This window comes from Sciurus vulgaris (genome assembly GCF_902686455.1).
Source record: "Sciurus vulgaris genome assembly, chromosome: 15".
In the NCBI taxonomy this organism is placed as follows: domain Eukaryota; kingdom Metazoa; phylum Chordata; class Mammalia; order Rodentia; family Sciuridae; genus Sciurus; species Sciurus vulgaris.
The window spans coordinates 73103320-73128962 of record NC_136476.1 but is presented as its reverse complement, the minus strand read 5'-3'; the positions used below and the strand labels follow the sequence as shown (position 1 = coordinate 73128962).

Genomic DNA, 25643 nt, shown 5'->3' with positions numbered 1-25643 from the left:
ATGGTCAGCAAGGAAGGTTAAGGCAGCTGACTTTCTAGTAACCATCATAGCAATAGCAGACAATATTTATGGAGCCCATACTGGGAATTGATCGTTTTTCATATTGTTCACCAAAAAGGGTGGGTGATTCACTTGGAAATGAGGAATTTTGGTCAGAGAATATTTTAGAGAGTCACAAAGCCATTGGTTGATGATTGCAGAGTTCACATCCCATTCTGACTCTAGTGCCTCTCTTACCTGCTTTAGCTGCCTTTGTCTATTCCCATCACTTGGCTTCAGCTGTTCAGAATGACTATTTTTATACAGGGGATGTGGGAATTTCCAGGGGCTGACTCCCCATACTGCAGCTCAGTGCAGGATTGCAGAGCATCATTAGATCTTCTGCTTCCCAGGTGCCCCAGTGAGCCAGTGACACAAAGGAGACCTCCATTTCCCATTTATTCTGTGACCTGCCTTTACCCTCCTCCTTCACTCTGGAAAATCTTACTGCACCAGGAGAGGGAGGCAGGGCAGCCCCGGGCAACAGCACAAAGTCTGGAGCCAGGCTGGCTGGCTTCCAGTCCTGGTCTTTCACTCCTAACTTCCTGCAAGGTTCTCAACCCACTCTAGGCTTGGTCTCCTCATCTATAAGATCGGGTTGGCAATAGTGCCTACCTCATAGGGTTATTTGGAAGATCATACGAGCTATTATAAATGCAGAACTTCAGGCACTGCCTGGCAGCTAATGGTCAGTTCCCTCTTCTTATTTTGGCCCTCCCTCTCCTCCTGACCCTGAGGTAGAGCTCACCCTCCTTCCTTTGGTTCCGTGGATTTCTGTACACACTCCTCTTTCAGTTCATATCACACCTGGTGGTAGCAGTGTATTTTCCTCCTAGTCGTTCTCCTTGCCTGACATCTGCTTGAAGACAGAAAATTGGATGGATTCATCTTTGAGCTCCCATCTCCCCAAGCCAGGTACAGAGGAATTATGCTGAGGATCAGAACTGTACTGAAAAAGTAAAATGTTTAGTCTGAGCCAGGGACAAAATCCATGTGAGGAGGGGAAAGCGAAGAAGGTAGCAGAGCAGGAAGCCTGGGAGGGGAGCTGTTGCCAAGAAGTAAAGCTCACCAAACCAGGGAGGAAACAGGACCTGGGGTAGACCTGCCCATACCAAAGAGCAGCAATGCTAGCAGCGCCAATGGCAGAACAGTAACACTGCTGCTGACTGAAGACCACTCATGTGCCCTGCAATATGGCAGGTAGTTTAAAGTTGTTAGCTGCTATCCTTGTGCTAATACATCAGGTTTAGAGAACCCATTATATGATGAGGAAACTGAGGCCCAGAGATGCGGCAGTTGATGCCAGCTATGTGGTCAGCGAGGAATGGGTTGAAGATTCAGCCTCTCAGAACGGTTGCTTGCCAGGTCCTTCTCCCTCTCCAGGGCAGTCCTTTAGTCTCACCCCATTCCAGTTCATCTGAGAAGCTTAGAGAACACAGGGAGGAATGGGCAGATGGTGGGGAGAGGGCAGCTTCCGGCCCAGTTGGCCCAGCTCTGAGCATCTGTGTGGAATGCCTCATGGAGTATCCTTCCTGGTGGTTGGACGTGACTGCTCTGTACCATTCCCAGGCTCTTGATGAGTTTTCTTCACCCCCTTGTCCTTGATCAGTCATGAGTTTGAACTGGGATTTTCTCCACATGCTTACCTCCTAGACACTAATGTGTAGATAACCACATGAGTGGTTTGCTCACAGGTAGAGATCAGAGAAAGAGGCAGTGAAGCCAATGGAGGTGGTCACTCTAGATGAAAATCTGGAGCAGCAGCCCTCATGTGACCGGATTGGTGGCCTCTCCCCAGCCAGGGCCCCTCCACGTGGGCTGAGCCAGCACCACTTGTTCCCCAGGTAGCCTTGATTAAGGACCGTGACCTCCATCAGACATGATCACTAGCCTGTGCCTCTGGAACCTTTTGGCCTGTGATTATTTTTATCTTCAGGCTCTCAGATCATGCTGATGAATGGCAATGGAGGGCTGCCACTAAGATGTGGGTGTCCAGCTCTGTCTCAAGTGTTTGGGGAAGGGCAAGGCTGAAATGTCTCACCCAGAAAGGGAGACCAGACACCCATGCAAGGTGGCTTAGCTGTCATCAGACACCTCATTATGCAGATAGAGAACCTGAGTCAAAGGAGGGAGGAGACCTGCCGAGGTGACACAGGATATTTGTCCAAGTCAATGTCCAAAGAGTCTTCCTCTCTTTCTGGAATTCCAAATGATAGCCTAGTGCTATTTCACTCCGGTCCTGTTTCTCTGCTTCACCCTCTTGTTATTTCACTCTGATACTATTCCCTAAACTTCCAAACCTCCCACAACTACCCTGTTCCCCAGAGAGATGCTGACTTCAAGACCAGAGTGTTTTAGAGGAAAAGTCATGACTGTAACTTGAACAAAGTTTGGGAGGATGTCTTGAATTTCTGAATACTACCTACTCATTTAACATATGGGAAGACAAGCAGAGAAAGGTGAGATGATTTGCAGAGGAATTAGTATTATAAAATATAATCCTTGATGATGCTGATTATATTCAAAACTGCCTGCGTTATCTCATTCCTGTATTAAATAGTAATTTTTCCCATTTAATTTTTCCTTGCCTCCCACTCCCTCTTAACCTCTTATCTCTCATTGACCTCATCCCTCCAATGCCCAGGTTCTGCTTTTCTCAAGGAGTGGAGTCAAGAAAGATGTGCTGTAAAAAGCTCTGTAGGGTCTGCAGGTGGATCTCAAATGACCTTGTTCATACCAGTAGACCCAGGGCAAGTTAGAGCAAGAAAGTTACAATGGAGGGAGAGATATTGATAAGGTTGGAAAATTGGCTGGGGCCCATCATGAAGGGCTTTGAGTGCCGTATCAGAGGATATGAATTCTAACCTGGAAGCAACTGGAAACCACGGGGAGTTTTAGGGGCAGGCCATGGGTGCAGCTGTTCTTTGAAAAGATAACTGACCAACAGTCTGATCAGATGGTGGGGGGACACTGAAAATAGGGTCAGACAATGTTATAGTAGTGTGCATGGACAATATCAAGGGCCTGCACTGGACAAAGACAGAAAGGAGACAAAGGAAGGAATGGTGCTGAATAATACAGGAAATGTAGAATCAGGAATTCAGAAGGTAAAAAAATAGGACCCAGTTAAAAATGTTTCTAAAGTTTCCAGTTTGGGAAGAAAGTCTGGTAATTACTTATGGATGAACACATATGTATGTGTTTGAGGTACCTCACATGCTTTTGCTTTTTTGATAGTGCTGAATAGCAAGGTGGTGTCCACAACTCCAAGCATGTTGTTTCTCCTTTGTCACACTTGTGGGTGGACTGAAGTCAGCAGGATTCAGCTTCATTTGGCTCTAAGCTCAGACTGAATCCAGTTACGATCCACACATCTCATCCTCCCTGAATCAGCCATTTCTTGTAGATGTTTTTCTTACGACAAGAGGCAAGAGTGCAAGTCAGAGAGCCCAGCCACAACAGCTCACTTCATGTACTTCACATCATGTTTTCAACCATCTCATTGGCCAAGTCAATTGATATACCAAGCCTGAGGGCAAAGGGTAGGACAGAAATTTCACTTTTCCCACAGTCAGCTGTGGCAAAGATGCAGATGCATAATATCATTACAGGGAAATGAATACTTAGGAACTGATCATTCAGACTAACATGGCGTAGTAAGTTTTCCTTCAGCATCCCCTGATCTCCCATTCTTGTGCCCTCTTCCACACTCTCTTAAAGAGCTGTCACAGAGCTTGGGAGTCGACAAACAGATCTGGGCTTGGATGTTTACTCCTCTGTTCACAACTTTATGCAGCTTCCACTCTCCAAGTCTCAGCTTCATGTTACTTAAAGTGTAGCCAATAATATCTCCCTCCCAGTGTTGTCATAAATCCCAGAAATCATTTGCATAAGATTAACATGTAGTTGACGCTTAGCAGTAGTTATGGTACTGCCTGTGTTAGTCAGCTTTTACATTGCTGTGACAAAATACCTGAGAAAATCAACTTAGAGGAGAAAACATTTATTTTAGTTCATGATCTCAGTCCGTGGTTAGCAGGTTTCATTGTTATAAGGGTATGATGAGGCAGAGCATCATGGTAGAGAGTGTATGGTGGAAAAGAGTTACTCCTTAATAGCTGGGAAGGAGAAGGAGGGAGGGAAAGAGGAAGGGAGAAGGGAGATACAGAGAGACAGACTGAGAGGAGGGGAAGCATCTAGGGAAAAAAATAAATTCTTCAAGGTTACACACTCAGTGACCCATGTCTTCAAACTAGGCCCTACTGCCTAAAGTTTCTACTATCTCTCAATAGTGCCACTATTGGGGGACCAAACCTCCAGCACATGAACTTTTTTGTTGTTGTTCTAATTAGTTTTACATAATGCTAGAATGCACTTCACTCATAATACATAAACGGAGTTTAACTTCTCATTCTTCTGGTTGTACATGAGTGGAACCACAGTGGTCATGCAGTCATACATACACATAGGGTAATAATATCCAATTCATTTTACTATCCTTTCTACCTGCTTGCCCCCTCCCCTCCCTTCACTACCCTCTGCCTAATCCAAAGTGCCTCTGTTCTTCCCTAGCACACTCCTTATTATAAATTAGCACCTGCATATCAGAGAAAACATTCCATGTTTGGTTTTTTGGGATTGGCTTATTTCTCTTAGCAGGATTTCTCCAGCTCCATCCATTTACCAGCAAATGCCATTATTTCCTTCTTCTTTAAGGCTGAATAATATTCCATTGTATATATTTACCATGTTTTCTTTACCCATTCATCTGTTGAAGGACACATAACTTGGTTCCATAGTTTAGCTATTATGAGTTCAACTGCTATAAACATTGATGTGGCTGTATCACTGTAGTATGCTGCTTTTAAGTCCCTTGGGTATAAACTGAGGAGTAGGATAGCTAGATCAAATGGTGGTTCCATTGTGAGTTTTCTGAGGAATCTGCATACCACTTCCCATAACGGTTGCACCATTTTGCAGTCCCACCAGCAATGTATGAATGTACCTTTTCCCCCACATCCTCGCTAACGTTTATTGTTGTTTATATTCTTGATAATTGCCATTCTGACCAGAGTGAGATGAAATCTTAGAGGAGTTTTAATTTGCATTTCTCTAATTGCTAGAAATGTTGGACATTTTTCATATGTTTGTTGATCTTCTATGATCTATTCAGTTCTTTAGCGTGTTTATTGATCAGGTTATTTGTTTTTTGGGGTTAAGTTTTTTGAGTTCTTAAGGCTAAATAAAGAACACATGAACTTTTGAGGGACATTTTAATCTCAGATTGTAATATTCTGCCTCTGGCCCCCAACAGTTCAGGCCCATGTAACAGTGAAAAAGGAATTTAGTCCATATCCAGAAGTCCTCAAAGTCTCATCAGTTCCACCATTGCTTGAGAGTCCATGTCCAAAGTCTCCTCTGAGACTCAAGACGAACTCTTAGTTGTGAGCTCCTGTGGAATAAAAAGAAAATAACATACTTACAAAATATAGTGGTGGGACAGGCAAAGTAAACATTCCTATTCCAAAAGAGAGGAATAGGAGAATACCAAGATGGGATTAAACCAAAGCAAGAATGAAACCCAGTAGGGTAAAATCTTGTAGCTCCTTGCCCAGCCTCTGGGGCACATGTGGGCTTGAAAGGGCACAGGCCACCCCTCCCCATGCCATGGAAGTGCCTATTGCAGCCCAATGGCCTCTTCTTGGGCTGGCTCTGCTTGCTGCTTGCTTGTTTCCTTGGCAGATGTTCCATGTTCTTGACATCTCCAACATCCTGGGGTCTCCATGGCAACTTTGGCTTCCTTATGATTGCTTCACATGTGACCCCTTCAAGGCCTGCCTTCAGGATCCCAGACCGGGCCACACACTGCCTAACCGCCCTGCCCCCAGTCTTCCTTTGAATCTGAATCCAGGTTTTCTTGACCCCATAACACTTGCGTCCTGCAAGCCTGCAACACCAGCACCCCATAGCTGATGCTCCTGCCATTGGGAGCAATAGCCAGGCTCCTGTGACCAGGGCTGCAGCAGCCTCTGTGTGCTTGGATGGCTGAACATGGTGAAAGGGAACATGGAAGATAATTCCCCAGGCAACCCTGTGGCAACAGGGTACACTGGTAATCTTCTCTCAAAGCAGAGTCTTTCAAAGGAGTTTAAACGTTCATGTGCTTGAGCATGTGATGGGTTATGGGTGAGCTCTGGGCAATGCCTGAGATGCCTGAAAGCTTTTATATGGTCCTCATGCAAACTATTAGTTTTTAGATGTTCATGACTCTAATCTTTTCAACAACCACACCCTCCTTGGCTCCAATTTTACTTGCACTTTTCTGGTCAAACTGCCAGTCTTTTCAAATCTTCCCACTGAGTGTCTTGCTTTCAGTTGTCACTAAAAGTCTGGTCAAACACTACCAGCCTTTCCCATGACACCACCCGAAAACTGTGCTGCCTTGAAATTTCCTCCTCTGGTTTAATTAATTTATCACCTTTAAACCCATGTTCACACAAAGTCTCAAGGAATAGACAAAATGTAGACAGGTTCTTTGCCAGAATGTAACATGTATTGCTTTTATGCCAATTCACAATAAAGTCATCAAACCTCATGAGCACAGCCTTTGCTTTCCACATTCCTATTAGCATTCTGATCTTGTGAGCTCACAACAGAGTTGTCCATTAACCTCCACTTACCAACATTCTAAGGCCTCTCTATCCTGCATCTCCAAGCATTTCCAAATTCTTCTCACAAACCAGTTCCAAAGGCTTCTGAACCACTTCCCAAAGTAAAGTCAGCAACAACTCCACTTCTCAGCACTGATTGTCTATGTTAATCTGCTTTGTGTTGCTATGACAAAATACCTGAGAAATTCAACATAGAGGAGGATATGTTTATTTTAGCTAATAGTTTCAAAGATTTAGTTCCTGGTCAACATACTCCATTGCTGTGGGCCTGTGGCAAGGCAGAACATTATGGTGGAGAAGGTATGGTGAAACAGAGCTGCTCACTTCTTAAGAACAGATCAGAGAATGGGAAAGAGAGCAAGGAATTGGGGACAAAATAAATTCTTAAAGATCATGCCTCAAGTGACCCACCTCTTTCAAATAGACCCCACCTCCTAAAGTTTCCACCACCTCCCAGTATTGCCACCAGCTGGGGTCCAAGTCTCCAACGCATGAGCTTTTGGAGGACATTCAGATTCAAAGTACAACACTACCTTTTGCCTTATCCCTCCTGGTAGAAAACCAATTAAACCACCCATCACTCTATAGGTATTATGAATTCAAGACAGTCCTCACATAAAATTATGCATTTGAACAGGGGAAATTGTGAAGAACAAGGCTTAACCTTTGGTTACAGAGGAACCTTAAAAGCTGTAGGATGATAATTTAAATGCAGATAAATCCAAGGTCCCTGCTTTTTTTCCTTACCCACAATGGTTAGCACTTATAATCGTCAAATTAAATACAGATCTCCTTGTTATTGTCCTTGTGGTTTTGATTATTGCTCTGATATCTGTAGTGGTGTAAAGGAACATGAGCTTTAAGATATGAATCTATGACTTTGGACAAGTGATTAGTTGAGTTTCATTCTGTTTCCTTATTTTACAATGAGAGCATGTGTGCCTTCTTCTAAGCACTTGTCATGAGAGTGACATGCCATGACATATGTCAGGTATCTTCCATCATCATGAGAGCAGTGAGCTGGCCCTCAGTAATGTTATGTCTAGTCCAAGCCTCCCCCACCATGTGTCTTGGCCCTGAGCTGGGCTCCAGTGACACATGGGCAGAGAGGCACAGTATGGCCCATTCAGAGTCAGAACAGACAAGGATGCCATGCTTATTGTTCTGAGAGCCCACAGAAATGTCTTTCCAAGCCACAGGGACAAGAAGAGTAAATAGGAAAGTGAACAGCAGGCTGTGTGTCTGGCCTGTGATGATAAGTGATGACTGAGTTGGAAGCAAGTGAAAATGGAATCATAAAAGGATGACGGGGTGGGAGGAGGGGAGCCAACCAGCCAGGCGGGCTTGGGAGGAAGGCTTTGCACCTCTCCAGCACTCTCACAGACAGGCCGTGAGCACCTCTGAGCTGCGGGGAGCAAGGGAGGCAGCAGCCTCTCCTCTCGCCTTGTCTGCCTGTACCTCCTTCAGCGGGAGGTGCCATGGACACAGTCAGCAGATGTCAGTGGTTCTGGAAGGGCAGAGAACAGTCTTAGGGATTGTTTCACTTACAATGCCCCAAATTTACAGATACAGAAACTGAAGTCCCTTTGGCTTTATAAAAGGCATACCTTGGTATTATGGTTTGAAGATGAGGTCTCCCCCCCAAAGCTTCTGCTAATGTAGGAACATTCAGATGTGAAATGATTAGATCGTGAGAGCTTATAACCTAGTCCATGGATTAATCCATTTAATGGTTTAATAATTTGAAAAGACTGCTGTACTGGGTGATAGCCGTAGACAGGTAGGATGTGGCTGGAGGACGGAGACCACTGGGAACATGCCTTTGGAGGTTATATGTTGTCCCTGGCACCTTTCTGTCTCCGCTTCCTGGCCAGCATGACCTGAGCATCTTTGTTCTGCCACACCCTTTGGCCATGGTGTTCTGTTTCACTGCAGGCCCACAGCAATGGGGTCAGCTGACCATGTGCTGAGACCTCTGAAGCCATGAGTCCAAAAATAAACTGTTCATCTTCTAAGTTGTTCTCATCGGGCATTTGGGTCACAGCAACAAAAAACTAACACACTTAGAACTGGCTCTCCCACCCAAGAACAATAATAAGAACTCAATCCACAATTCATTATATTTTCAGCAACAAGAAATGCCCAAAGAGTGTGCTGAGCCTTTTCAAATCTGTCTCTTGAACCTTCCAGCAATACGTGTTGTCCTTACTACAGATAAGGAAAAAGTCCCAGAGGAAGGGGAAGCAACTTGATCAAGTTCATACAGGTTCTGAGTGGCAGATACAGGATTTAAATCCAGGATAAAAGGATTCTAAGGCCCACTGTCTGAAAATGGTTTGCAGGAAGGCACTGACCACTTTGAAGTGGCCTGGAAGAGCACCATACAGGATGAACCCAGTTTGTCCATTATCAAGGGGTTCTGTTGTTTTTCTCCAAGAGTTTAGAGAGTCAGAGTGCATGTAACATAAAATGAGAACTCAATAAATGGGACCTGGGAGACAGAAAGAGTAAATATTTTAAAACCAATGCAGTTCATCTATAGCTGAAGATACAGAGTTTTAGTAACTAGCATGATAGAAATTCACTTAATTGAATTCCCTTATGGGAACCACTTTAATGAAGAGATTAAACTTTTTTAGGTCTGCATTATTAACCACATATAAATGTATGTTTTTAATGTGCTTAAGGATATTTCAAATTCATTTAATTTCTTTATAGTACCTGCTTGGAAATGTAATATTCTCATTATAGAAAGCTTAGAAATGTCACAGGAGCACAAAGAGCAAAAATTTTCTACAAAGACTTCAAAGTACACAGAAGAATTAATATCACCAATGCAACAGAAGGAATATTGGTTCCAGTGGCCAGCAGCCCTGGTTCTAATCCTGCCTGAGCCAGAGGCCAATCCAGTGATTTGGTCAGATCCCTTTAGTCTCTAAACTCTAATATTTCCATCTGAAAAGTGAAGCTAGCAAGATGAACTAGAGGACCTTTAAGAGTGTTTCCTGCCCTGATATGGAGTAGAATTCTGTTGAAGACATTTTAGGAACACTCTTGTTTACAGTCCACATTTCCCTAGCAAATACCTTTCATGGATGGAAGTTTCTTGCAGTCCTTAGCAAAGTCATCATTATTCTAAATGAACTCAGCCTGAGTTCAGGACAAGTATAATATATTTACATATTAACTAATTTGTCCATCCATCCATCCACTCATCAAATGAGTTGCTTACTCTTCATCAGGTACTGTACTCTTCATTGAGATAAGAATGATTAAGAAAATGTTTCTGCAACCAATAAATCCCAATTTAGTGGGGGAAAGGGCAAATAAAAATTATTTCCCTATCCCTTTGGCATAGGCATTACTATTGTAAAATACGTGCTTTCACTTATTTAACTTTGGTTTATTGAATGTCTGCAGTGTTTCAGGCATTGCAGCTGGTGCTGGGATACATTAGTGAACCAGGTAGTTATAACACCTTCACTCAAGGATCTTCCATTGTAGTGAAAGGGTTGAAGGACCATAGGTGTTCCAAAGGGAGGTGTTCCTTGACAGCCTGACTGCCTGGTGGGTGCAGAGACAGAGTTGGAGAAAGGAGTCACTGATGGAAGGGGTTAATAACCCCCGACTCTGACTGTCAGAGCATCTTAGAGTAGGAAATGCCTGGTTGCAAATAGTGGAGAGTTAGCTGAGTCAGCAAAATACAAAATGGAAGTCAATAAAGCCAATAGCTGTGGCATTGATGGAGATCTTGCCAGAGACACCTAGCCCACTGCTTAAGAATGATCTCAGCTGTGGTAAAACAGTGTCCAGAGAACAGCAGTTAGCGATTCAGAAGGGTAGTACAAACGACTGATTCTTGGTGTGCCCAGAAGTGAAGGACCTCTAATATAAACTTTTGTTTTGCAGCTGAGAAAACTAAGGCCCATGGAGGAGGAAATGACTTGTGCCCCCAGAGTTAATATGTGAGCATACACCAAAAACCTGGAGCCATCTTGGAATTAATGGAAAAGGGGTGGAAACTAATTTATTGACCAGGAGCTCATTGTCTACTGGAGCTGTGAGATAACACTTTACACTATTTCATTTCTTCTTCCATCACTCCTGTGAGACAGAGACACTACTATCGTTTCATTCTACATATGAAAAAACAGACACCAAAGAGGTGAAGCAAATTCCCCAAGGCCACACCACTGCAGAGAAGGAACGTGAAGACTGAACCCCAGTCTGCCACCTACCCCCAGCACTTATAGGCTCTCCCTTCCACCTGCGTCCTGTTCTCCAGGCAGCCTTATGGGGATCCCTGCGGTCGATACTTCTCATTTTAAAAATACATATTTGTTGTATAATGTGTGACAGTAATTAATGATCCATTCCTAGTCAATAAAAACTCGTTCAGTAAGCACACAATGAGGAAAATAAAAATGTAACAGGATGTCTGAATAGTTGTCTTATTGTTGCCACTAGTCCCAAAAAGAGGGAAGGAGGAATGAGCTGTGCCCTCACCTGCAGAGTCACTGATAGGAGAGAGAGGAACCTCAGCCTCTGCCCTTTCCATGACAAAGAAGCATCCTCCCTGCCACCCCAGCCTGGCTTCCCCGTCCCTTTGCCCACAGTAACCATTTTACCTCTCCCATTATGAATCATGAGGTCTGCGGCTTTTGGCAGATCATAAATCAGTCTGGGGAGTCTCGAGGACAAATCCCAGGACTTTTAATCTTTAATATTAGACATGTTTAAGGTGGTGAATATTTCATGAAGGGGCGGTTGCATTTTAACACATCATTAGTGACTCCCACCCCACCCTGCTTGGTAAATTACTTCCATCCAAATTCAAGGCTCTCAGCCCTTTCCCTCCACATCCCTTACTCTGGCAACAGTCAGTCCACGGGGTTGCACACACCTGCAGCATTCCCACCTGGTGGAAGACCTCAGGCTTGCAGGTGGAGGGCAGGGTTACAGAGAGTGTTCCTGCCTGGGGACAGCCCCTCATGGTTCACACGTAGCCAGAGAAGAGAAAGCATAGATCTCTTCATTCCATTGCTCCTTCTGTCTTTCAGCAATCTTGTTGTGAACATGTCAGATACTCTCTCTGACCCATTCTTCACTCCATATTCTGTTCTACTGCCATTTCAGTTCAGCCGGTATTTATGAACCAGGCTATTTGCCAGATCCTTGCTCGGTTCTGATGGTACACAGATTAAACAACACTGCAATATATAAACAAGTGAAGGTTTTTATTTTTTTAACACTAGAATGCCTCATATATTTATAGTGCATTAGTGAAAACAGGAAGGTTATTTGATGAATACAAACATTTTGAAATTAGCTCTGACATAGTTTTCCCATGTACATATATGAAAACAACACAATGAATCCCACTACCGTGTATATCCATAAGAATGGGACTCTAATGAGAATAAGATATATTCCATACTTGTATAATTATATCAAAATAGATTCTGCTGTCATATGTAACTAAAAAGAACCAATAAAAAAGAAATTAGGAGTTATGGCTGATAGTTGTAGAACATGCACATCATCTAGTATCTTGTTTTAGTTGTGCAAGATTGAGAGAATCCCAAAACACAAGCTGTGTCATTGCAAATAGCAGGAACTTATTAGCACCTGACTCACAGTCTCCACATCCTCTTCCATGAAACAAACATGATAGGAGACATTTTCTTTCTGAGACCCATATAAAATGAGTTTACCTGACCAGCTGTGTTAATATGAAGATGCAGTGTCCTTAATTTTGGTATGCAACATCAGACTGTTTATCTGTCCTTTTTTTACTATTATAAAGATATTTAAAAAGGAAACTCTTTAAGGAAAATGAAAACTCAAAACCAAAAGTCCATAAATTCCCCACATTGAACAATGCATTTCCATGGACATAATTTGAAACTCATAGGTTAGGCCCCTCAGAATCACTGTAAGATGGAAGGGTTGTGGGTTCATTTGTGTGTGTCTATGCACGCACATGTATGTATGCATCTATGCATGAGTGTCTGTATGTGTGTGTGTTCACCAAAAGATAGGAAATAAGGCAATAGCTGGAAATTTACCAGAGCCACAACAGATAGTTGATTATTCATTCACCTTACACCGTTGAGTACCAACTCTACTCTACACAGGGGCTGAGCTGGCCGGGGCAGTTCCTACCAGCATTTCCCAGGATGTATTCCACAGAATATTGTTCCTATGAGTTCCTCCACCAGCAAACCTCTCAAAGTAATGAGAGCTGGGGAAAACCATATGTTTCACTCTCATGGAGAATCAACTCCATTGGCTTTAAAGAAGGATATAGTATTTTCCAGAGTTATTTCTTTTGTTACAGAATCTATTTTTGGTAAAGCATCTATGACTATTCCACTAATACACCTTGGGGGGCAACAAATAATTGAATTAAAAAAAAAGATTCCCCCGATTCCCCCACCTTGAGAAGTGCACAGTGGAGCAGAAATTATTAACAGCCAGAGGGCAGGACAGAGAGCTTCTGAAAACTCTTTAAGAATTTCCAAACTTTAAAAATATACTAGGAAATGGAATATGCACTAGCCAACCGCAATGAACTTGACCAACAGGAGAACATATTTCAGTGTGGAATGGTAGCAAGCATTCGTGACACCAGATGCAGACATGGTGGGGATGGGAGGGATGGATGTAAGGAAGAAAAGTGATCAAGAGAGACGAGATGGAAAGAGGACAAGAGAGGAGGTGGGAGGGGAGGCTAGGAGTAGAGAGGAAAATTGTGTTACTCAGTTTTTTTCACTGTCACAAAATACCTGAGAAAAACAACTTAAAGAAATTAATTTTATTTTGGCTTCTAGCTTCAAATTTTTCAGTTCATGGTCAACTGACTCCTTTTTTTCTGGGCCTGTGGTGAAGTAGTACATGGCAGAAGGGCAACGGTGGAGTAAGATGCTCACCACCTCATGGTGGCAGGGAAGAAGGAGAAAGGGAAACCGGCCAAGGACAAGATGGAGGCCCCAAGGGCATGCCTCATTGGACCCATTCCAGTCAACTAGGCCCCACATCCTCCAATTTACACCACTGCCCCATAGTCCAATCAAATTACGAATTTTTCCCTGGTTTAATCCATTGATGCTAGAGCCTTTATGAGCCATTCAGCTCTCAAAGGTTCCACCTTTGAACACTGCTGCAGTGGGGACAAAGCCTTCAACATTTAGCCTTTAGGGACACTTCCAGATCCAAATCATACAGAAACAAGCTAAAAATTTTTAAAATAAACACCAAAAAAAAAAAAAAAATACATAAGCCCAGGGGACCACAGGCAAAAATCAATTTTTCCTAAAGAGGAACTTGACAGTTTCTTGGAGGAGGTGGTATTTGACTTAGGGTTTATGGATAATCAAGTCTTGTTCATTCAGGTGAAGAGAATTCAATTTTTGTTTTCATATTTAAATAAATACACTTCATCATGGTTTAATTATTTGAAAATCGACCCTCCATTTGTAGTGCTCTGGTCACTTCCTGTTTCCCTCATCATGTCGTGAGCACGTTCAGCTACCAGGGTGCACCTTTGGTCCCTGTGTCTCTAGTGCTTGGCAGAGTGTGTCAAGGTCTTACTCAATGGATAAATGAGTGAATGAACAAATGAACATGCACGTGAATAAACTCTTCTTGAACCATGGTAGTCCATGAACCAAAACACCCTTTTTTCATGGGCTTTTTCTGAAAGTTCACTTTATTTTCCAGGAAAGCAAGGCACCAGGGAAAAGCCTATTTTAGAGGCAGTATTTCATAAGATTCCTTTCTGTTTTGCTTCCAGGAGAGTGCAGCTGTCACGAAGGCTATGCCCCCGACCCCGTTCATAGACACCTGTGTATACGCAGTGACTGGGGACAGAGTGAAGGGTGAGTGGCACAGGACGTTGGGAATGAGGCAGTAGTAGACCTGTCCCTACCTCCTCTGTTATATTACTGGATGCCCAAAAACTCTCTGCAGGTAGGATTCTTTCTCTGCAACAGATGTGCTCCTGTAGACCCCAGTGGGAAGCAAATTCTATTTTCCACTGAATCACATTATAGAATTAAAGGTACATGATTGATGAATCTTCTAGAGCACAAAGGCTGACATTCAAATCACCCACCCAAACAAGAAGTGATCAATGAATGCTTCCTTACATGGTCTGAGGAGGAATCAGGTTTCCTCACATGTACTCAAATATGGGCAACTGAATTTTACATAAGTGCTAAGTCCTTTGGTCAAATGGAGATACTCCTTTGTAACATAGAAGATTTGTCCAATAATTGCCTCTGGAATTTGAGCTGTTGTCCAAATAGGAATTCTGCTTACTTCTGACTAATGTCATCTCTGCTCCCTTTTTCTTTCTCTTGGTTTCCACAGACCTTGGCCATACACGACACTTGAGAGGGGCTATGATCTGGTGACAGGGGAGCAAGCCCCTGAAAAGATTCTCAGGTGAGTTGACAGTCTTGTTGGGGTATTATAATGGTAGGGAATAGAGAAATGTCTCTTAGGAAGTATGGTCGTGCATCCTTAGACTATCGATCCTGTGCACCTCTGAGCTGCACTGACTAAGAACTCTTGCTGGCACTAATGTACCTTCACAGCCCAGGTTGCTATAGGAATCTAATTCCCATTTGTCTGCCACCTAGATTTATAGATTTGGGTACCTGAACTGGAGGAGATATAACTAATTATCTATTCTGATAGTTTAAAAAATAGCCATAGAACCTCTACCTAGCACCTCCACAAAATCTCATATAAAACTTCAATACTTAAGTAGATAAAGACATAGAGCAAATTAAGTGACAATACTGGAAATCAGACACTGGTTTGAGTTGATTCTGAGTCCATGCTTTTGGCCTATATGCTAGTCTGCTCCTGCTGACTTGGCAATCATTTGTGGAACTCCTACTGGGTATAGAGACTAAGGGGAAATCAGAGCTGAAATAGTCCCTGTCTTCAGAGTTGACTGTTAACCCAGGAAAAGAAAAGTAGAAATGCAAAGCAATGCATGAGCACACTGATAAACTGATTTAAGAATTGACCATTTGTGTTTGGGCCAACCTGGCCAAGCTTGTGCCTTGGGGAATATAGGGGACTTAATGGGATGGAGAGGGAGAAAATGCCCCAGAAGGGATGGGAAGAGGGCCCCTTTTTTCTTTTTGCTCTCTGCTTCCCAGGGAGTTCCCCAATGGAAACTCTTACATTACAGGTCTACTTTCAGCTTGGGCCAAGGCCTCTGGCTTCCTGTGAGCAAAAGCTTTGTGGTTCCACCTGTGGAGCTGTCCATCAATCCCCTGGCCAGTTGCAAGACAGATGTGCTCGTCACAGAAGACCCTGCAGATGTCAGGTAGGGATATCATCTCCAGGACTCTGTACCAAGGACTTCTTGGAGCCCTGTATGTTCCTCAGTTTCAGGATCACAGGAAATCCTGTGCGGGAGGGACCTCTGACTGCTGATGGAGTCAGTTGATAGTGGATATGAAGAACACAGTCAACTACCCCACGCTCCAAAACTCCCTTGCTGGGGCTCAGTGCCGCATATTATAACATCATTACTCTTATTTGGGGATTTTATAAAATATAAGAGAGGGTAACATATTATCTCACTCACTGTGGGATTATTAATGAACTTATTGTGTAAAAAGTCAATATTTGACAGTATATTAGAGAATCATGAAGGCCTGAGTTTGGAGAATGGGATGCTTTCTGCTGTGGTTCTGGTACTGAGGATGGACTTTGGGCTAATCCATGAGATCGAAGGGTCCAGAGACCAAAGTTCTTTGTTCTTTAGTACTGAAAGGATGATGGCTGCATCTCTCCTTATATGTCCTGCACCTTGTCGGAAACTTCATTATAGACTTACTCTACTGTGTTCTAATTAGTTGTTTGGACATCATTCTGTCCCATTATGTGATGCACTTCTCAAGGTCGAGGAAAACAACTTATTTAGCTTTTAATCTCTGGTTCCTAGTACAAATTGGACAACTACTAAATGCTTATTGATGTAATTAATTCAATGGATCCTAGTACCATTCTGGAGCTTTCTAGTAGAGATTTTTTTCTTCTTCTTCCAATTTGGTTGAAGAAAGCCTTACAGAACTTTTGATGTCACCAAAAATGAATTCTAGTTTTTCTTCTAAATCTGCTTTTCACATAGCTTACTGGCTTATAAAAGTCAACATGACCTCCTGGAGTGCCACCGCTTCATGCTGTCTTTGGATCATTCTGAATCAAGACATTATCAATATGTCCATGGCATTGTGATAGGACCCAGCTCTCCGACTTTTCCATATGTTTATTCTTACCTGTCACCTTTCACAAGGTCACCTTTTTCGGTCTCTTACCATTTCCCAAAAGTGGTTGTTTGGAAAGTAATAGATTAATGAAAGGAAATCATTTATTTAGAAAATGAAATAGTAATTACTAATAATTAAGGAACTAAGATGGTTTTACACATACACACCAGCACACACGAATTGATTCATGGAAGATTATTATTATTTCCATGTTTTATACAATTGAAATTGATGAGACTTGAGGGAAACCTGTGCTAAAGTCTCTCTGTATCATATATTTTGAAGTTGCAGCAAGGAACATCCATGTGGTTGAAAGACCTTTCTCCAAGAGACCTAATGACCTTGTCTAGTAAAGATTTCAGAGACCTGAAAGAAGGTCTCTGCTAGCTGTCGGTAGGGTTCTGTGATGTTGACATTGCACACACTATTTCAGTGAAGATAGAAGGCAGATGTCAGACTGGTTATGAGTCACTTGCTCTGGAGATGCAAATGGCTGGGTGAGATTGCTATCTCTCCCGTGTGTGAGAAACATGATCTCAGTCAAGTTCAACTCTCTAAGCTTCCTCTCCTTTATGGGATAAAGATAATAAAAGTACCTTGCTTCGCAGAGTATAATAACAAGCACTGACATCCATCCATCATATCCTCTGTGCCAAATATGTTACAAACACTATCTCATCCCATGCTTGCCTCAGCTACATGGGTTGAGGCTATTATGTTCATTTTGAAGATCAAAAATAAATAAATAAACCAGAGGCCCAAGTGATGCTTTCTCTAGTAGGCGACAAAGCCATGCTTAGACTTCTGCTCTGCGAGGAAAAAACATTGCAAGCATCACCATTTGAAAGGAGCTGTGCTAAATTGAGTTTTCCAAGCTGCACTAATAAACCTTGTTTGACATGGCATTGCCCAGGCGAGCATATCATGGGCGTTCAAGGAATTAATAAGTTCCAGTCAGGAGATAGGTTAGAAATTAATAAATAATAGATCATAATTATAGATAGCCAATAATGCTGCTGTGGGAATGCAGGAGAGATTAGAGGAAAGACCATGAGAAGCAGAGGCCAGGGGAGACAGGTAAGCTTTACGTAGGGTTGGAGAGGAAAAATCAAAGTCGATGATTTTATTTTACATCTGTGACAGTCTTGAGAAAGATGGAGACCTTACTCTGCCAGAAGCAAAACAGTCAAATGTATAGGCTGCAACCCTCCACAGTGGCTAAACTGAAAACAACTAATAATGGCAAATGTTGGTGTGCATATGGAGCAACTGGAACTTTCCTATCCTCACCGTAGGAATATAAGTTAGCATGGCCACCATGTAAACCTGTTGAGCAGTATCTACTGCGGTGTCTAATGTAGAGTATGCACATACCCTATTACCCCTCAATTCTACCCGTAAGAATATGCCTAACAGAAATGTGTGTATATGTACCACAAGTAATACTAAAAAGAATATTAATAGTAGCACACATTGATTGCCAGGGAGCTGGAAAAAAAACCAAATATCCATCAACAAAAACATAGATGAATAAATTAGGAGATAATCCTATGATGGAATACCATTAATGAGGAAAATGAGGGAAAACAACTACCATGCAGTGTATCATGTATGAATCTCACAAATGCAATACTGAATGATGGACTCTAGTCACAAAAGAATATATATGCATATTCTTTTAAGTCTTAATAATTAATAAAAACTGATCTTTGGTTTAGAAGAAAGGAAGAATGGGATGCCTTTGGGAGCTGAGGGGATTTGTATGATGCTGATGACAGCTGACCTCTTGATCTCAGTGATGGTTACATGAACAATTATACTAACACTTTATCAAGTTGCACATTTTCCCCTATGTTGTATCTTTATTAAGCATTAAGTTTATTGCTTAATGTCATAAGATATGGAACCCAGCTGAACCTCTTTGTGTTCAAATCCTCAATCCACCACTTACATGAATGCATGAGCTTTTCTATGGTTGTGTTTACTCTTAAGGTTGATGGTGAGAAAAGATTTTTTAAATCATATAAGAGAAAAGTGAAGGTCAAATGACATAATACAGGTTAAGTCCTGAATTTGGAACATGGCTAACTGGAGAGGCATTAGTTATTACGTTTGTTATGGTCTACGTGGCACATATAGTGAATTTTGTGTTCTCTTTCTCTGTTTCACTCTTTTTCTTTTGATGAAAGACTGTATTCAGTCAATGATGCATTTTGAATCAACAGCATCTTAGTATTGAGGGCTTGCACTGATCCCTGTGCACCCCCATACACATACACACACACACTACTACAGTATGCCAGGTCTGTGGCTTTAAGTACATGAATATATTTATGGAATGAATGAAGAGTCACATACAGGGTAGACATAGAGTACTTTGAGAAGTTGGAAAAGAAAGAACAAGTTCCTGGGCAAAGAATTTAGGCGATTATTCCCAGGAGAAAGAACATTGGAAATTAATCATGAACTGCACATGAGATTTGGCTATGTAGAGTCTAAGGTAGGAGGGGAAGATTTTCAAGTCTGAGGGGTCGAAGGGCCAAAGAAGAGAACTGTTCGCTGATGGCTCCTATGCTCCAGCCTGTCTCAGCAGGAAGCTGCTGCGAATGAGATTTTTTGCATTGGAGACACTAATGATAACTGCTGCAGCAATGGAGGTGCAAACTCGAGCTACATTTCATACAGATTCCTTTCAATTCTGAAAAGTTCTATCTGAGCCCCTCTTGTGTGCCAGGCACTGTGCCAGGAGCACAGAGATGAATAAGGCCCTCCCCTGCCTCCCAGAGTCTCGAGGCTTAGCAAGGAGCATGCAACAAGAGACTGGCTTGAGAGATGAGATAATAGTCACTTGTGGAGAGAGCAGCATGGCAAAACAACGCTTAGGACTCCACACCGTGCCTTCTTCACGATTTCATCTGGAGCTGGTTCTCCTTGTAAGAGAAATGTGAGAATAACTATTATAGTTAGAATAATAATCACCCACAAAGCCCAGCTTTTGGAGCTTCTCAGTGATTTTCCTATGATCTCAAATCAATGAAAATGAAATGGTGAAATGCTGTTAATTCCGGAACAATGTTACAAGAATAATGGAATATCAGATGCAAGCCAGCATTGCTCACTTGGTGATAGTTTTCATGTTGAATTGGTCCTAAATAGATTTAAGAATGTCTCCTTGTTCTTTTGGCCTTTCAAGTCCAAGCATTGAGAATTTACCGAACACCTATTATATGGCAGGCTAAGTACTGGAGATTCAGAAGAAAAACAAGACAAGGATCTTATTTTTATTAAATGAGACAAAATCACAAATAAAAGATGAACCTTGTGATAGTTGAAGAGGATAGAGGGAAATTTCAAGGCAGAGAGAAGGCATGAAGGTGTAGGTGGTCAGACTCACCTAGAGGTTAAAAGGAAGTTCTCACAGAGAAGAGAAGCTTCGAGCCAAATTTCAAAGCATGCAGAAAGTCAGGAGGTCATTGGTTCTCAAAGTGTGATCCCAGGACCAGCTGCATCAGCATTATATAAAAACATGTTAGAAATGCAAATTCAGACTCCCTCTATGGTAGATGGATAATGATCCCAAAGGCATCAGCTTATAAATCCTAGAACTTGTAAATGTTACCTTATTTGGAATAAAGCTCTTTGCAAATATGATTAAAAATCATAAGCATAACTAAAAAGAACAAATAGATTTTTTTAAAAAGAAAAAGAACAACAAAAAAGAATCTTAAGATAGGTTGATTATCCTGAGTTGTCTGGTTGGGCCCAAAATATCATACCAAGTGCCCTTTTAAGAGAGCAGAAGAGAGAGATTTGACACACAGAGAAGTCAAGTTAAGAAGGAGTGAGAGGTTGGGACCATGTACCACAACCAAAGAAGCTAACCACCACCAGAAGCTGGCAGAGGAAGACCCAGATAATCCCCAGGGCCTCCACAGAGAGTATGGGCTTTATTTTGGCCCAGTGATACTGATTTGGGGCTTACAGTTGTTTTAGGGCCACTCCAGCATGTGGTGATTTGTTACAGCAACCACAAGAGACTAATCCACCTGCTGAATCCAGTATTTCAAAGAGGTTAGCCCAACAAACTGATTTAACAAGGTCCCAGTTGATTCTAATATCCACTAAAGTTTGTGTACAAATGAACAAGGTAACAAGACAAGAAATAAATCCCCTGACTTGAACAGAAAACAAAAGATATAAGTTCAAAACTCCAGGGTGGCAATAGCTTTTGACATAGCAGGATATATGTGCTCCCAAATGTTTCTGGGACTCAAAATCCCTGTCTGTTTTCAGCCCTCATCTCTCTGTTTTTCTTTGGGTTGATTAACTTTTCAGGAACACTTTCAGCTTCTATTCCAGGCTTACAACCTGAGTTTAGCACTGCCAGGGAAAAGATGAGTTCTTGCCCAATCAGTTAAGCGAAGATCCCGGCACTGTGTAGTAGCAATAGCAGTTCATCCTTCTGTGGCACTGTTCCAGACAGATCATGTAATATTCACCCATTATTAGCTCCACTGAATATGTGAGGCCCAGAGAGGTCGTGTAACTTGCTCAAGGTCACAAAGCCAGAAAGTGGCAGCACCAGGGTGTGAATTTTGAGAGCCTGACACTTGAGACCACAGCCAGGGTGTGATGCTTCCACTTGGTCTAATTTGGGACATTGGCCCATATCCCAAACCAATGCCTAAAGGGACTGAGGGCGTTGGTTAGCCAGACCTGGGTCATTACTCATCCTTGAAACCAACAAGTGAGGGAGAACTTGACTATGTGGATTGAGATTATAGACAGGATAATCCCTAGGGAAAAATCATAACAGGTAGCGCGTGAGTGTTGACAAGAAAAACACTCACAGATGTCCTCTCCATGAGCAAGGTACAGGGTCTTGAAGTGGCATGCCCAGTGAGGGAGCTTCCAGTCCAATCTGACTGAGGAGTAGCAGTGCAGGATACATGGCAGAGGCTGCAGGGAAAGGACAGGAGCCACAACATGCCTGGTGTTTTTGTTCATTTTTCTTAACTGTGAACCATATAAAAGGCATTTGAGAACATTTTGTTCAGTGCTAGAGGTCCCCTGCAGATGAGGACTCCAGATACTGAAGTCTGCCTTGGGCCCAGACAGAATCCCCATCAGAAACAATGCATTCCAGAAACATTCATCTTAAGGTGAAATCCCCAATAGACGCATGCCAGGTACTTGCCTTTGTGTTGGAACATTGTGCTAGGTGCTAGAAACAAAGACCAGAAAGGGAAGGAAGAATAGGAAAGATACAGACTTCGGAGTCATTGAGGCCAGGATGTGAATCCTGGCTCCATAATTTGCTACTTGAGCAGCTGGACCAAGTCAGTTCTCTTCTCTAGACCTTCAAGTGAGAACCTGGAAGGTGGAGGTCAGTGTGTTTCCTTCACATGGTACTCGCTGGGACCACACAACATACAGAGAGTGACTGGCACAGCACCTTTCATGGAACTGGTGTTAAAAGAATGCTGGGAAGTTTGAGAGGTAGTAGGAATTGCGATACAAATTAGGCAGTAACCATGTGATGCAGTGTGACCAGCTGATAAAGAAACAGTTCATGGTACAGAAGCTGTATAGACACAGGGTGTCTGCCTCCGTTTTTCTCGGCCACATTAGCTACCAATAGGGGATTAAGCAAGGGGAAGGACAATAGGATGTGTGGGTTAGGTGGGAGTGAATCTCAGACTGTTGCTGAATTATATGGGGACACATGACTTTGGATGGACTCAGGGAGGAGAGTCTTGGGGAAAGCCCTCCCCTTGGTATGGCTCTTATATTGTTTGATACTCATGATACCTCCCTCCTATTGGAGCTGAAAAACTACTCAACAACTGGTCTTTGCATTCCCTATAACCTCAGCAGGTTTGCTAATGGCTGTGTGTGATTGTACACGGTAAGCAACCTAGGATATTTCCCTTTCCACTGAGGATGCTGATTCAGAGTGGGTTTCTTCAGCCCTTGCTAGGTAGAATCTCAAGCCCAGAAGCTTCCCCTTCCGTTTTCTCCTTCCTCACCATTTACTCACACAAATATCCTTTCCCCAAAGGACAAGGGAATTGCAACAGGAAATCCACTTACCTGCTGAACACACAGGAGATTGGACTGTTGAGCAAAGAATAGTGAAGGCTCTGGTGTCAAACTACCTGTGTTCAAATCCCAGCTCCACCACTTGCTATTGGACTTTGACTTTACTTAGACTTTCTGACCCTCAGTCTCTTACTTATAAATGGCAGTGGTAATCATAGCTATATTTCTGGGTGTCTTTGAGAACTGGACAACATATTCAAACTTTTAGTTCCATATTCATAAGTAATAGTGAGTAGCATTTACTGAGTGCTTAATATGTGTCTGACCCTGTCTAGGGACTTTACAGGTATGAATTCCGACTCATTAAACTCAGTGATGTAGTTACTGTTATTTCCAAATGAGGAAAAGAGGCACCAAAACTTAAGATATTTGCACAACATAACAGTTTAATCAGTGGCAAAATTAGAATTTGAACCCAGGCCTTTGGCTGAGTGCTCAGTAAATCCTGACTACTATGGTGGCAGGGGCATTCTCTATAAGGTGGAAGGGTGGGGTCATTGGGCTTTCTATCTTAGTCTCTGTTGACCATTTTGTCTACTGAGTGGGTGTGTTCTTTACGCAAGTGGAATATGAAATATCAATGGAGGAAGAGGGAGACTAGGTGAATGGGAAATCTAGCACCCACAGTTGGATTCATGGAATTTGGGCATTAGAATGTTCCCTGCACTACCATGTCCCTCCCTTTTCTTAGGAGAACGAGGCCCCTCTGATAAGCATGACTAAAGAGGCCACCACGTTCCCTACAGCTTGGATCTCCCTCTTACATTCTGGCTGTCTGTCATTCAGCCAGTGAGCCTGGAGACATATATATTTCCCCCATTTTAGTTTAGCGATCATAATAAAAGTGAAGTCTATTAGGATGAGTTTCTGCCCGGGCTCAGTAAATCTCTTCAAACACTGTTCAGCACCAGATTTCTGTTAGTCTTTGCCACTAGGGAGGCTGTGCCACGCACCGACTGTCAGCTCAGGTGGAGGGCTCAAGACACGGACTCTGCTAAATGAAACTCAAATGGAGACTTTGGAATATAAATATTGAAGTGACCCAGGTTGGATAAAGGGGAACCAGTTAGCTAAGCTTCTATCTTACATGCAAGAGATGCTAAATTATTAAAACTTTAATAAATGTAATAATAAATATTTGATGTTGAATTATAGAAGGCTTTGCAGATACAGTGAAACTGAGAAATGACTTGTTATATCTGCATTAGTAGTTAAACACTTTTCAAATGATACTTCTGATGCTGAGGCAGATGTGAAGATCTTTAGATGAAAAAGAGGGAGACATATGAAGGTATGAATCTTGGCAAGTATGCTGGATGAGAGGTCAGGGTACCAGGGTCTGAGACCTGATCTGGCATAGAAGACAGAGATAACTGTGATATTTTGGGCAGAGACCTTCCACACAGATTCACGTAATTGATCCTTACAGCCATCTTCTAATGCTGAGGCAGCTTTTACCTCTCTTCCTGTCCTCTCTGCCCTACTAGGATGGTGGTTGTGATAATCTGAATCTCCACATATGATGTGCCTCTTCTCACCAAGGAAGAGTCCTTCTCCTCTTTGAATTGCAATTTGAAAAATCCTCAGGAAGGACTATTATTGATTGCCCTGGTGTATGTTAGGAGCCCACTCCTGGCTTAGTCATCTGTGATTAGGGGACAGGGTTATAAAATACAGATACAGCCAGGGGGAGAATTGAAAAAACATCTACTCCAAGCCAGGTCTTCAAAATCCTCCCTGAGCTTCTGTTTATTTGTCTATCTTACAGGTTGGATTAAATCTGAGGTGGCAGATGTCAGACATCTCATGTGCCGACTGAGATAAATAGATAGGGGCTGTTTTCAATGTTATGTTGGGAAGATTTCTGAGACTGTAAACAGATTCATGTGGGGAAACTGCCATGATCAACTCATGATGCTTACCTCCAGTACTGGAGGGGTGTTGTGAAGGCTCAGGTATTTGGCACCTCTGAACTTGATGGTATTTAGAGAGTCTCCCAATTTCTTATCCCATGACTTGATGATTATATTCCCTTATCAAATGAAGAGAGATTTTTGGCTGCTAAGATGCAGAAGAAAGGTTGATCATACGATGGAGATGTTGAGGATGAATTAGAAATGGAACTGTCCTATCCACTAGCCTCATTCAGCCACGTTATCTCAGGGGGCACATTTGAAAAATCTCATCTTAGTGACAACATTGTTCCTGAAATAAATTTCTGGCTTGTAGCAGAGTCGAGGCTTCCCGTGAAAATGCTTCCTCGGTACCGTCTGGCACTAGCTCTGTCGTTTGTATTGAAACTGAGCACTCTGATTTAGGCTCTAAACAAACTACCCACATTGCTGAGACCTTGACCTGCATCTGAGTGTCCCCTTTGAGGCATGTGTGAGCAATTATAAGCTCACAGACTGGAGGGGGCTCCTCAGGTATTTTTTCATCCCCTGCCATCACACAGATGGTCCGAAGTTGGTAGAATCCTCCTCTGCTTGTGGGTATCTCATAGCCCCTCCTCTGTTCCCTAGAAACCCTCTCTTGA

General features: G+C 42.6%; 1 protein-coding gene across 3 annotated transcripts in view; it reads left to right on the top strand.

The window, feature by feature from the left end:
* Nucleotides 1–25643, top strand: part of ASTN2 (astrotactin 2) — an 883413-nt gene that overhangs the window by 380175 nt on the left and 477595 nt on the right. For 2 of the 3 annotated variants that reach the window (XM_079113408.1, XM_079113406.1), the window contains 3 exons: nt 14506–14590; nt 15084–15158; nt 15919–16056. In XM_079113408.1, the coding sequence (XP_078969534.1) occupies nt 14506–14590; nt 15084–15158; nt 15919–16056 (298 nt within the window). The remainder of the gene's footprint in view (nt 1–14505; nt 14591–15083; nt 15159–15918; nt 16057–25643) is intronic. The other variant, XM_079113407.1, reaches the window with a different exon arrangement.